Source organism: Perca flavescens, chromosome 3 (assembly GCF_004354835.1).
Source record: "Perca flavescens isolate YP-PL-M2 chromosome 3, PFLA_1.0, whole genome shotgun sequence".
NCBI lineage: Eukaryota > Metazoa > Chordata > Actinopteri > Perciformes > Percidae > Perca > Perca flavescens.
Window position 1 is genome coordinate 27,344,677 of NC_041333.1, and position 15,048 is coordinate 27,359,724.

Here is a 15,048-nt window from a genome sequence, read left to right on the forward strand (position 1 = left end):
ATTTCAGGACAATGGCAGGGTCACATTGCAGGAACAGAAAAAGGCAAGTGATTTAGCAAGCTTTTTCTCGCCTTTTTGTCAAACTCGATGCACAAGGATTTTTGCGGATTATTTATAAATTGACTTTGAATGACAAGCTGATACTGTGAATGTGCTCAGTACACAGCAGGCGATGAATGCAGGTCAAGGGTGGATCGTAGGACTAGCTGCACTGGGTGAACAATAGTTGCCCTTGAAACAAATGACAAACAATGCTAGGAAGTCAAAATTTGAAAAATATTTAGACTTTGCTAGAATGCATCACAAGTCTGCATGTTTATGATAATGTGCACCAGTACATTTCACAGGCTCAATCATCCAATGTTCTTAGGCAAAGGACTTGAATATGAATATATTGAATATCACCTCTTTGCACCTTTTTGCACATATTGGTTTTTCCATGATAACCAGGGCAATTAGAAAATTAAGACACATTTGATGTGAACAGTTGCACTAAAAACATGTGATAGATACTATGCATGTAGACCTAGACATTTTTTTGTTACAAAACGCATTTATTTGTCACATATGGAGCATAACGTTAGTTTCACGGGAGCACTGAAATTGCGCTTGCATTAGCTGATTGGCACCAGCCGTTTCATTCATGCTCCAAAATCACCAGACATAGTACTAGAGACCTAGACTTGAGTGAAAGTAGAAGTGCTCTACCAAAAAAAGTGACTTAAGTATAAATTGAAGTGCTCTTTAAGCACCACACTTAAGTGGAAGTACAAAAGTATTCAACATTTTTTGTACTTTTTCAAAATGGACTACTCAAGTATTGAAAGTAAAAGTAAAAGTATTGTGTTATGTAGTTATTAAAGAAAGCAGTCAAAAGTTTGAATATCATATTGTTTATATTATTTCAAATTTGGTGTATACTTCTTTAAAAATTAAAAGGAAACTTGTTTTGGGGAGAATAAAATTACTCTGGGCTGAGTTTTCCTAGTAACCTTACCAAAAAGACTCCAAATGTTGTTGGTATAATATGAAAATGGCTGGTGGATTTAAGGCAAAAAATAATAATTTATTGAATTAATCAAATTTGAACATATGTGTCAGTGGCTTGTTGATCTTTACATTGTTAGTTAGTTTCCTATCCTGGCCTGGGACACACATTCATACAGTTTGATAAAGTACTTATTGGACTTTATCTTTGCACTTATAATAACGTAGCGTAGCTGTCCTCAATTTAGGTAATCCTGTACGTCTCCTCTCAAGTTTTTCCTGCATCCAGTCACAGGGAGAACTGAGCAGCCCCGCCCGCTGCAGAGAGCCAACAGGATTGAAGCGACTTTATAGTGAAAAAACATCACAGCGTACATTGATGTTAAAATGTATACAGGTTGGAAGGATAGTCTGAAATGTTTTGCACGGTCTTTTACTGCACATTTTGTTGGTAAATGTGAGATGTTCGAGTCGCACACGTCTCGTCTTCATATCAGAAACAAGGAAATGAATTCACTCCCGCTTGGTCATTGGCTCTCAGAGTCACATACTGATACAAAGTCTGGCACGTGGGACTGCTGGGATTGGTTGAATTTGCGGAAAAGTTGCGGTGATTGGTCAAAATTGCGAGTTGCACCAAATTCACGGTGATTGGTTTTAACGAGTAACGATGCAGCACATAAAAATGTATTTGAGTAAAAGTATTAAACTCATCAAAAATATGTACTCAAGTAAAAGTGGAAGTAGGAGGAAAAAATAATACTCCAGTAGAGTACAGATACAGCCTTTTAGTACGTAAGTACAGTTGTGACGTAGTTCTACTTCGTTACTATACATCTCTGACAATCACTGGCTCATTAATCAGCTCTGTGCCTTAGCTGACTAGTAACATCCATTCATATCCATGCAGGTGTACAGCACAGCACAAGTCACACTTCTCACTATTAATCAGCTAAAACCAACACTGTGTTCCCTTTCTCACCCCAGACTCCTCTGTATTTGCCATAGTTTAGGTTCGGTGATTTAACAAGAATTTTATGTTTATGGATGTGTATTATGGGGAACTGCTTGTATCCTTTGAGTGTTCCTTCAAATAAGCAGAGCTTTCTCTTCCAAATCCAACTGTCTTTTGGCTTGGGAGCTGGAAAAACCAAACTCTAGTCAGGCCAATCGCATCGTGTATAGAGTCGGTGGGCGGGCTTAACATAATGACGGAAGAGTTGCAACGGTTCCGCGTGAATTCCCTGCTACTTGAAAACAAAGAAGATGGTTGCTGCTAGCCTCGTGAGACCGTCCTGATCTCGCGAGCTCCAGTTTTCCACTCGCAGATCAGTCTGGCATCTTGAGGCAGAGAAAATTTGGAGCCGTTAGCCAAACGACCGGGCCAATCAGCGTTGGTTTTGAGGTGGGTTAGGTGGTGATAGACCGATGGTTTATCCAATCAGCTAACCAGTATTATCAGCCAGCGGTAGCCCTAATTCTGTTAGCCGCTCGCTAATGCTTTTTTTCTCTTGGATCCTTCTTTTGGAATATGGTCCGGGAACCTGAAATGGTGTCTTTTATTCCTAAATTCTCGTTACACAAACGGCAAATATCCTTTACCGACATGTTGCTTGCATGCTGAGCTTACGAGCTATGCTTTGTAGTAGAGAAGAAGAGACCGGAAGTAAAGGGAAGCAGGCTGCCTGGCAACCGTAGTAAACATATCCAATATTAAACACAGACGTACCGCGAAACATTACATTTATCTACTCTGATCATTAACATGACTGTTGTTACATATTTAAGGCTGTTTGACTCCCTGTGGTCTGTACGTGAAGAATCATACAGATGTTTGTACAGACAAACCTGCTCTTCCCAGCCGACCGTGTTGAATTGAAAGCGCAGTGGGCGCGTAGTTCCAAAAATTCAGAGGCGCTGCGACAGCTTGCGGAGCCTTCGCACTGGAAGAGACAGCCGTGGTGACGTCATTTTATGGCGCACACACCTCGCGCCCGGAACACCACAGCAAACATAAATTAAGCTTAACTCAGCAGAGACCTTACACAAAGCTGGTGCAACCCAGTGGAGCCCAAAGGAATGCAGACCTGACACACACACACACACACACATAAGTATACATTAAGTTAGAATAGTAAATTTGCTTATTAAAAGTTTAGAGAAAAAAAGTTACTCTTCATTTGCCTGCATTATGCATGCACCAACATTTATCATATTCCAAAGTCATTGATCATTATTTGTATATTCTGGCCTCATATCTTTATATACGATACCTTTACCCACAGTTTGTGGAAACAGTGATGCATGCCCTCTACATCCTTCATGATTGATTGCATCTTTGCTGCTGACTCGCTTTAAAACAGACTGTACCTTCTTATTTCATCGGAGTTGTTTTTTGCCAGAGTTAATGTTTCTCCCTCCCTCTCCATCTCTCTAGTTTGTCTGTGTGAGAGCATTATGAGTGAGGAGTAGATGGAGATCACGAGGCAAGAGGATCATAAATCTGCAGCGTTGAGATGAAATAGCTACGTGTTACTTTGAACATCAGTGTCACATACACACACATGAAATGATTCTTCATTTTACCTCTAAAGATTTGATTTGTATATTAAAGCCTACATTTCTGAAGGTATCAGTCCGAACTCTGAATCCGAGCCAAGTGTCTGGTGGGTCCCCATATGACAAGAGAAGCAATCTGTTTTCATGAGCTCAAGTCCCGCGGCAGGATATTAAATTGCTTATTTGGATCCTGGGTTGAAAAGTTTACTGTAAGTACCTCTGAGGGCTAAAGCAGTATTAGTAAAGGTTCTCCAAAGCTTTTCCAAAATTCTTCCTTTCACTGAGAGAATCAAGGTCAGTTTGTGTGTGAATTTATTCTCTGTTTATCTCTGTTTTTTAGCTAATAGTTTTTCTGAAGATATGGTAATGGATCTTATGGGAGCAAAGCACCTGGCATGGTAAATTTGTTTTTTTTTAATGGCAATGTCACAGCTATTTTGTTGAGTTGAAAGGTGTTTTACAGAAAGATGAATAAAACACTATTGCTTTTCAAGTTATGAACAAAAGATCAAAAATGTCAGATCTCTTGAATCTTGGTCTGTGTGAGATAAAACACACTTTGCTCTTTAAACTCCATTTCATAACAAGTAGCAATTGTATTAACCTTGATGTCATTTCTCTTGTGTCTCCAGTCCCAGCCAACATCTACAAAGTGTCAGAAGACATCACAGTGAATGAGGGCAGTAACGTGACACTCAGTTGTTTGGCCAGTGGCAGGCCGGACCCTGCAATCAACTGGCGGCTGCTCAACCCCTCAGGTAAGAATCATCCAGTCAGTGCTCATTATCATTTGTGTCAGTCCAGATGTCTGTGACAGATTTTTGTCATTATCTAAATACCAGATTGTTTTTTCATTTTATTTTATTTTTTTAAGTGAAGCTGAATCTTGCTGTGGCGCCTGCTATGCATAAGGCTTACAGAGGCAAAATAATACATTATGCAGATATGAACAGATATTGCACTCTGAACAGATACAAACAGGATCATTAGCAGTAATGTTACTTACAATTTGCCACAAATGTCACACTCCTTTTTCACACACTACAAAATAAATCACTCTTTACAGTAGTGGCAGGATATCCAATGTCTATTGACAATGAACATGTGATCTTGGCTCATAATCATCAGATACAGATGTTATCTTCAGTATCAAAGTAGTATTGTTGTCTGTACAGTGAAATCAGGAACTGATAGCAACCAAAGCAACATCAATTTCCATGATGTCTTTTCATCAGTCTTCACCAGATTTGTTGGCTAGTGCAGGATTGACTGATGTTGGCATCTGTTATAGCTATTTTTACCTCCTAGTCTGATGTTGAATCCTGGCACTGTTTGCGGATTGACAGTGGGCGAGAAACTGACAAGCTGGAGTAAGGGGCCGTCTCAAAAGTTCATGCAAATTAGTCAAGAGAGTGTGTCAGATTTTTGTTAATAGCTTTCTCAATTATTTTCATAGACACTTTAAATTACACTTCTAAGCCTCCTCCCACTGCATGCACAACCTCCTTGTTTATGTGCTGATGGGTTTCTTATTTGTTATCATAGACACTTCCAACTTTAAATTAAAAGAATTTCAAATTTAAATTAGTGCCTCCTCCCATTATGTACCCAACCTTCACTTTTTAAAGAGACATCTGGGGATATGTCCCAATGCAATTCTGACTTGCATTTTCCCTGTTAAAATGTCTTCCTCAAACCATGCTTTATTTTTTTATTTCTTTACAATATTGCTGTTTTCTATTTGTGAGCAGTAAACTCATACAAATGAGGAGTATGTATGTCTGTAGATAACGCAAAAGCAGAACCTGCCCATATCTGGAAAAATCTGAATGCAGATAAAAAATATTGTTTTATACAGTTACAGATACTAGCTTTGCATTCGCTAGGGCGTGCTTATCTAACATGGTGTGAGTCCCTTATATAATAGTACAGGTGGTGTTGTCAGTACATCTTTCCATATATGTGCGTTTAGAGTGGCAATACTGTGGCGATACTGTTGCTTTGGGATTTAATCCAATTTCTGTAAAAAATAATGTCTCCCACCAACGATAAGCTTGTGTGACAAATGGAGATGCTTGACTTGACAACATCTCCGATTGATAAAAGCCTTGTGCCAATGAAAGCAATTCTATTTGTCTGTCTTTATCAATTACTGAATCAGTTTGTCAGCGCTCCAGACACGTTCCATCAAATACATCTGTTTCATGCACCTGGAAGCCGAGCAACTTGGATGGGTGTATTTGCTTCTTTTGTCTGTTTGCATTAAAGGAGAGTGATCTGTTTAGCTTAATCATGTGAGCCATACGGATCTGACTGGCTGCTTTACAGTAGTGCAAGCTAAAAGCTCCTGTGAAACTGAAGTTAAACCCTCAAGGTTCAGATTGCTCACTGTTAGTAGGTAAAGATCATTTGCAGGTTTAAATAGCTTTGTTCCAAGAATATGGATGGAGATGTGAATACAGAGGGAAGGAAAAAACAATGTCCAATAGTAGATTATTCAAACTGCAATGAACTGGGGCTTAATAACTACACCTCTGCAATTTCTTCTATAAAGTAGTTATTTCTTTTTTCCATTATTATTTTTTCTTTCTCTATATTTTGTTGAGAAAATAGTGGGAAGACCACCTTCGACAAGCCTTTGTTCTTTACTGAAACAGTGTGAATGGTAAAACAGTATGATAGAGGAAAAATCCTGTCAACATCCTGGCAGGATTGGATTCTGTTATTCTACTTATAGCACATGTGCCTCCAGAGATGGGGATACTAAATAAATACACACTATTTGCAAACACTGGCACTGTTGATATTTTTGTTGTTGTTTTGCTGGTGTCTTTCACCCCAGAATCCATAAGCCAGTTTGTGCATGTGTGGAGGACTGCTGAGAGAGATAATAATGTCTGGCAACATGTGGTCGTAGCTGCTTCACGCCTTCGCCTGCCTCAGCGGTAGCGCCGCTACACTCAGCTAGCGAGGCTCTCAACTAACCACAGATGTTCTTGAGTCCTAACATGCCAGTCCAAGTCAAGACTTGAGTCATTTGCTGAGAGCCAGAGTCAAGTCTCAATTCTACAGTGTGATTATCAAGCTCAAGTCTCCATAAAGCTTCAAAATTGCTAACAGTATGTCCATTTCCACAAATTTCACTGCAGATTAATTGTGTTTTTCATAGTTATAGTGGTTTCTATTTTTGTGATTACTTTAAAGCACAATACTCTTTTTGTACTCTTGTTTTTCAAATGAAGCAGCAAACACATAATATAGATCGTTATCAAGAGGATGCAGTAACTGAGTACATCAAGGCCAGCAAAAGGCAAATGGGCATACATATTAGTGGTATCACGCACACAGAGAATGGACCCACAAATGCACAACTCAGGTACGTAAAATACAATGATTTATTAGCAAGCTAATAAAGCATGGCAACAGTGTCCAGTAAACAGCAGGCAAAAGGGAAATATGGGAAACAGGCAATGGTCAAAGATCCAAGGGAAAACAGGAACTCAGGAAAACAGGACACAGGGAAAACCGCTTGAAGGCTGAACATAAGGAAGCAGATGATCTCACACTGGGGTAAAGGGAAGACTGAACTTAAATACATAAGACAGGGGAGACAATGAGACACAGGTGCAACACATTAGGGCGGGGAAAGGTAATCACACAAGCGGGAAAATATACAACAGGAAGTAAAACAAAACAACACATGGGAGAACAGAAAACCTACAAAATAAAACAGGAAATGGGAAAACTAACAAAACATGAAAGGTACTAAAAACAGAAACTTGACACAGGGACGAAATGTGACAAGTGGCAGCTGAAGAATGAACTTTTTAAGTTTAAGTAACGTAGCTTCTTACATCTTAGTCACATAAAACAATACAGTAAATCTGATTTGCTGGTCAGCAGAGTCATCCATCTCAGCAGATGAACAAACAACTGAAGTACATTAAGCGGCCCAATGAATAGTAGCAACATTACATCTTTTTATGTTAGTAACTTGTAAGAGTTCAGCCAGGGGAGTCTAGGCACTCTCCGTTGACTTGCGAGCTGAAAAAACCAAACTCTGGTCAGGCCAATCACATGCAAATCACGTCGGTGGGTGGGCTTATGGCTGCTGCTGCTGGGAACAGCGCTCTTCTGGAAGACTTGGAGTTGATATTTTCTTTGAGAAAAGAACAAAGAACATCACAGAAATCATTCTTAAAAAAGGAAGATGTTTTCGAAGTTTTGCCGACCGGATACGGCAAAAGTTTAATCTATCAACTAGCTTTTCTTCCTTCTTCGTTGCTCTGCCTGGTTGTAGCGCTATTACGTGTAGAGGGGATTTGAAAGACAACCGTTCATCCCGCCCTTCGGATTGAGCCCATTTCAATGGTGAGTTCCCAGACCCAACATCTTGATGTGGGTCTGGCTTGTCAGGCTATATGACTTGAGTATCAGTCATAGACTCAACACCCACATATTTATGTTTGGGATTTGGGACTGTTGGTCAGACAAAACAAGTCATTTAAAGATGGGCTCAGGGAAATTCTGATGGGTTATTTTCACCATTTTTGACGATTGATAAATCAGACAATCAATAATTGTTGCAGCCCAAGCAGCACAAGCTTATGTAACCACAGTGTTACCAGTCCCACAGACTGTTTTCAACATAAAAACATCACTGCAATGAATATACATTAGTCTAACTCCAGCAGCTACCAAGTATATTAAACCAAACAGGTAGTGCCTTGGTTTAATTATATTTTCAAATATTGCGAAACTCAAAAAGTAATTACATGCACACATGCCAAAGGGGAGGTTAAAGCAGTAAGCAAAGAAAGTTTTAAATCAAACTGACAAAACTGTAAAACTCCAGAACAATAACAACCCAGAAAGTCATCAAACTGCAGACTGCAACAAGTCAGCTCTTAGATATGTCTGTTGAAAGGTTTTCTCTGTAAAACTTATTTTCTCAGGGGCTCAGAAATGAAAACCTTGAGCAATCCCGTACAATTCATATAATCTATAGACTCTTTCCGACCAAGTAGTTACAAGAACGTAGTTATAGGAACAGTCCACTTCTAAACAGTTCTACCATCTACTCTCCCCCAAAACCGGTTTTTCCCATTTGCATTCGTACTGGCCAAGTGGCCATAGGAACTGGTAGGAGGGGCAATTAACCAGTGTAGACCTTTTGTGATGATAACACAAAAATTTCACAAGAATGTCAACAGGTGTGATTAGATGGCTATGTGAACATGAAAGGCCTACACTGGCAAATTGAATGGGCATTATGAGCAAAGTTGTCTGAATGCCAGCGCAGACCTTTTGTTATTATAACACAGCCATCTAACCACCACAATATTTAGTTATGATACCACAGCCATTTAGCCTGCTGCTGCTCTTTTTAATCAAGCAGGTAGGCCAACCTTCATGTGTGCATGTACAAATAACTGTAACCCACTTTTCTATTAAATACTTTATTTATATCAAAGTAAAACACAACACAGCAAACTTTAGAGTGCAAAGATAAACTTAAGACCTGTTTACAAAAGTAGGAGGCATGCTAAACAGTGAAGTCAATACAATATTAAAAAGTGCAAGGATAACTATTTACATATGCATTTACAAGTGCATGTATATGTGCGGCAAAAGTGTTTACATGTGCAGAAACCACACACACACACACACACACACACACACACACACACACACATACATCTTTAAAAAATAAGGGTTGATCACAGGTCCTCCTGCCTGGGTGCCAGCCTGTTGATACTGCGCAGGAGACTCTCCAGCCAGTGAGCCTGGAAGCGCTTCATCTCTTCCTCCCTTGGCATGCTCCTCAGCCTCTGTTTTGTCTTGGTCTTTAAGAAATTGCAGTATTTCACCATAGCGGGAATCACTGTCCCTCCGCAGCTCAGCATCTGACTCCAGCAGGTTTTCCACCGTTGAAAAGTGGCGTACCACTTGCTCGTTTTGCGATTTGCACCGCTCTGGTTGTTGTGGTCCTTTATCTTCTTGTAGTCTTCAGTGTTTCCTTTAGGTTTTTTTTTAGCAGTGGGGGCAGGTCCGAACACCCCCCCCCGCCACACGCAATGAGGCATATTTTCAGTTGTGACTGAACTGTATTTTTTGAGTTACTATATAGGCCAACTTTGATCTTGACATATAGGCTAAGCATTCTGTAGCAAATAACAATAAACCCACTATTAATTACATTATCTTAATGCAGTGTAACTACTTCAGCATGTAAATAATGCACCTACGATACAAACGTTCTCCGACATGCACTCTAACAATGCAGCCCTATTTCTGATACCGGGGGGGGGCAGAAATGTTGCCATGGGGGGCCGCCACGGTCAAATCAACATAGAGGAAACACTGAGTCTTGTTTCAGCTTCTTCACCTTCTCTCTGCACTGCTTGGCCATGTGGTAAACCCCCATTTGCGCTAGCTCACTGGAGATTTTCCCGAAGATTTTAATGTTTTTTGTGGATCCTTCCAGGTCCCTCTGCACCTCCTCAGTGGCGTACATTGCCAGCAGCGCCTGCACCTCCACGTCAGTCCACTTTTAACAGTTCAGCATTCCGTCCATTCTCGTAGTAATTCACGTAGTCAAGTAATTCAAGTAATGTTTTGCTTACACAGATGGTATTGCTTTTACAGACGGCGCGCTGCAAGTTCCAGGTTGTCAGTGGGCGTGACTTATAAGTTGGACCAATCAGCATAGACCTAGGTCACTATGCGGAAAAGGGAAAAGGGAAAGACCCTGCCCTGAAGTAGGAGCTGAAAGAGTTACAGAAACTGTGGAACTTAATAATCCCCAAATTGGTCTAGTCAGGTAGGGTTCTAGGAACGTTATGTTCTAGGAACTGCAAAAATCCCTCCAGTCGGAAAGGGACATATGTGACAAATGATGCCTCCAATGCTGGAGTTAAATGTTATCAGCCAACTTTCTAAATTGGTATTCCATCCCAGGATTTGTTTATTAGATAGTTAATGGCATGGTTTCTCAGGGTGTCCACACTGATTACAGCTGTCACCTGGTTCTACGGGGCCATCCAAGCTGAAACTGCTCATTCTCAAATCTGCACAATCTTATTTATCTGCTATTGTTGCCTCTGTTACTCAGTTATCACCAAGCTAATTAGATTATAACTGACGTGTTATGTATCTTAATGACAAAATAGCATGCTGGATGGATTGAAAGATAAACAGGAAGAGCCTTTTCACTGCTGGGAGATATGTATATATTCATAATTAGACTCCATCAAAGAGACTGTTTGTGTCATTATTGCTTGCACATCACTGAGCTACATTTGTATTTAAGGGATTGCAGGATGAAATTGAATTGAATTTAAACACTATTTAATAATAGAGCAGGTCTGACAGAGATTTTTGAACCTGCTGTGTTGAGACTGCAAAGAGCCATCAGATGAAATTAGGAATACTGTGGCTGGGTAAATACTGTATTACAACCCTTTGAGCATGATAAAAGATGACAAAAAGGCAGGAGATACTTCATTATGAGGGACATGGACTTCTGTGGGCAGAGCAAACAAGGTAGTCATTAAAGTGGTACATGCACCGGTTCACCCAAAGGATTTTATTTGTTGTTTGGCTTACATTGACAAAGCAGATAACAAGCTAAGTGTAACAGTTACCACAATCACAAATAATAGCCTGAATGAAACTGGGTGTGATTATTAAGCCTTTCTTTCATACACTCACAGGGGAATTCACAAAAGCCTTGCGCAGCTTTTGCAGCTGCTAAACCTGCACCATTAAGACCAAAAGAAACGGTGTAATTCTCAAAGCACCCGCAAAGGGTAAGATTCACCCCAAACTGCGCTGCCAAGCAAATAGTGTCTCAGTGCTCCTGTGCTATTTGCACATATTTAAATTAATATGCACACATTTGGTGCAAAAATTGCTCCTGAGCAAAAAACAGTCCAATTCACAAAGATCAGCGCTAATAACCACGCGCAGTTACAGTGAAATTATTAGCGTCCTAAGAGAGTTGGAGGGGATGAAGCACTTTTAAAAGCGGTGTCGTCTGCTTCAAATCATGGTCTGAAGGTGTGCCTTTGAAAACACTGACAACACTGACCGACTGATATTATACCCCAAATACGGTTTCTCTCTGTCACTTTTAAATTCCTTGCTTTAAGTTTTGAGGAATGCCTCTGCACCCTGAATTTTTCTCTCTGCCATTGTTCTGCCTACTGTGTTCTTGGCACAAAGGCAACATTTGTAATTTCCCAGATGGATATTTGCAATCAGGCGCAACAAAATGGCAATTTTCATTCAGCTGCAACTTTTGCAACTTTGTGGGCGCTGTAATATCATTAGCGCAATATCTTTTGTGAATCTTACCTTGAAACGGGACAGATAGCGGTTTCCAGTGCCGGCCCGAGCCTTTTGGGGACCCTAAGCAAAATTTGATTTGGGGGCCCCCCCTCCCACCACGCGGAGTCACCTGTGCTTGACGATTATTGACACAAATACACGCTATAATGTTACATTATAAATTAATACAGTGAGGTTATGTATTAATACAGTGACGGTTTATGAACTACTGTCCCCCTGGGCACAGATGCATAAGGACCCTCCCCCCTACTCTATTTGTGCAAAAGTGGGTGCAAACCGTGAGGGGGGGGGGTCTGGGGGTGCTCCCCCAGAAAATTTTGAATGTGATAGATGTGATTTCCTGTATTCTGGTGCATTTTTGGGATGGTCAGCTTCAGTACCTAAATTTGTTCAGATTCATAGCCTTTTGCTTTTTGACTTAATAAGGTAGTGACTTCACACAACTACTTGGGCTTCAGGGCCAAACAACACGTTCAATCTCACAGGACTTCATGTTCTCTATTTATCCTGATAGGGATGCATATTTAGATTTTTTGTCCTGACCGATAGCCCGCCCGTGTTAACCGCTTATTAACCGTTAACAATCAGCCGACTAAGTCCAAGTCCACCCTTCTGGGAGAGATATGGTGCGTTCTTTTTGTCCACCAAAGTCGATTTAAGAGTTGTTTTCCGGAGTTACGAACCGGAAGTTGCAAAAAGAACGCCACCGAGGTCGTATATACAACTCGTCAAGTCGTCTGAACTCATAGGACCCCGAGTTCACTTTCAAAGATGGCTACGTCGTGCATCACACGTAGTAAACATTGTGGTTTTCTACAATTTTAAGCACTTTTGTCTTTGTTGTAACCAAATGAAGAAGTGGTACACATAGCACTGTATACTGCTACCTATAGGCATGTTGCTACAGTCTTATTAGAAGTTAAATACCGCCTGATTAGTTATTTTGTAGCTTGTGCAGCTGAAATTGGCTAGAGACGCTTGGTTGCTATATGACAACAACGGCTTAAGCCGAGCCTTGAGCAGAAAGCAGAGCAGTAGCCGAACGTTAATGTTAATCAAAACGTAATTTTCATGTATCAAACTGTGAAATATATGTGTGTAATATGTCAATAACTGGGTGAATAGAATCCTAAAAGACAAAAAGAACACAAGTTTAGCTGCGTGGTTGTCAGCTGTGGGTTTGCCGGACATACACTGTGTTAGTAGGAAGTAGGGCTGGGCGATATGCCCTCAAAAAAATCCCTGATTTTTTTAACAAAAAATCTGATTCATGATTTAAATCAATTCTTCCCCCCTACTTAAAATCAATCTGCAGATGACAAATAAATGACAAGATCCCACACACACATACACACACACACACACACACACACACACACGGGACATGTATGATTATTCATGCCAATTTTATGCAAATTCATTTGAGTGTTTTCCCTACCATTGTATTGGGGGGGCGCCCTCCGTAAAAGAATGACAAAATCATATGCTATGTATTCAACAAATTATATAATTATGCTATCAACAACAACTAAACGGATGCGTGAGATAAAGCTGTTTTCACACATACAGGTAATTCACTTCTCGTTCCTCAGTAAAAGTTCAATTCATTTTGACTTTAGTTGTTTAGTAGTTTAACTTGCTCCTGTTTTCACCTGTTGCTGAGTAACGTACATTAACATGCCATGGTCTCATGAGTGTAGCATACCTGTAGCAAGCGGTAAAAAAAAAAAAAAAAAAATTGAAGAGGAGCTCCGTGCTATAAAGCAGCAATTGCTAGTTGTTTAAGCCGCTACAGACCTCCGTCACAGCTCGGTCGTATCAGCGGGTTAATGGCACGTTTTAGTAGATGTGTTGAGCTGCAACCGAGTTCCTCAACAGCTGACGGTGCTCCATGGTGCTCCGTCCAATACTCGCTCCGTCAGGTCAGCAGTAGTTCGTGGTTCAGTTATTCGAGAATAGGTGACTTTGAGCCGGGTAAAGAGCACCATGTGTTGCCGGTCATTTCGGCGGAGATTACAGTTAAGTAAGTAATGAAACAACTAGTTAAGAAAATAACTAATATTAGCCGCTGTTGCTGCCATGTTGTTTGTGTATCTCCATGGCAAACGCGCGGGGGGAGGGGAGGGCTGGGCCCATTCTGAACTACGGGAGCCCAGATAGGACCGTCGGCGAATGTTAAGGAGAAAAAACAACACTCGATTGGGGGCCCCCTGGTGGCCCCAAGCAGCCGCGTAGTTCGCTTATGCCTCGGGCCGGCTCTGGCGGTTTCAAGCGATGCGCAATTCATGGTGTTATCAGCGGTCGCAATCCATTCCTTGTGGATTTGCCCCTCAGTGTACAAAATATTAAGTGGCCATTATCTTGAGTTGCATATTATTATTTTTTTGTTTCAGCAGATGCACCATGCTCACATGGAAGTGACAAAGCCCTCTAGTGATATTGATAATTATGACGGGAGCAAAAGAGGAAGTGAGGTGACATTATTATAGAGCAACAAAGTATGTTTAGGGAGGAGGTTGGTAGAATGAATTTTTTGACACAGGGAACCGCTGTTTGTTTCCGGATTCAAACCATCAGTCAACTTTAGTCTATTTTAACCAAGTGTTTATTGTGGTAACCATGTCGACAAAGGTCCCCTGGCCTTAAAGGTCCAATGTGTAGGAATTTTTCCCCTCTAGCGTTGAGATCATATATCGCAATCAACTCTCTCTCACCGCGCAGTTCAAAGTACGTATTACAATTACAGTAGCATTCACGCTTCAAAAAGCCACTCTCTTGCTCTTTTCAATATCCTTTTTCTTTTTCTGGACGAAGAAGAAGACTCCTGTTCCTGAAATTTGGATTTTGAATATGTGTGGTCCTCCATGTTTTTTTTCTTCAAACTTGCCGGGGCCGGTAAGCTACTATTCCCATTAGCAGCACCTGTGAGTTTATCATGTGACAGCGAAAACGCAGAAGGCAGAGCAGTATGTCCTGTATGTACCTTAACGGCTAACATATTTCAAGATGCAAATGTAAAATTTCAAGCCAAAAGGAATAATTGGAATTGATGGTGGTGGTAAATATTCATGAAAAAGGACAAGTTTGTGAACGGGCAACACAGTTTTTGATAATGAACAACTAAACACATTACACACTGAACCTTTAACA

The 15,048-nt window shown here is 40.6% G+C and overlaps 1 protein-coding gene across 1 annotated transcript in view; it reads left to right on the top strand.

Annotated features, from left to right (window-relative positions):
• Nucleotides 1-15,048, top strand: part of lsamp (limbic system associated membrane protein) — a 208,495-nt gene that overhangs the window by 166,856 nt on the left and 26,591 nt on the right. The window contains exon 4 of the mRNA XM_028574484.1: nt 4,179-4,304. Within this exon, the coding sequence (XP_028430285.1) occupies nt 4,179-4,304 (126 nt within the window). The remainder of the gene's footprint in view (nt 1-4,178; nt 4,305-15,048) is intronic.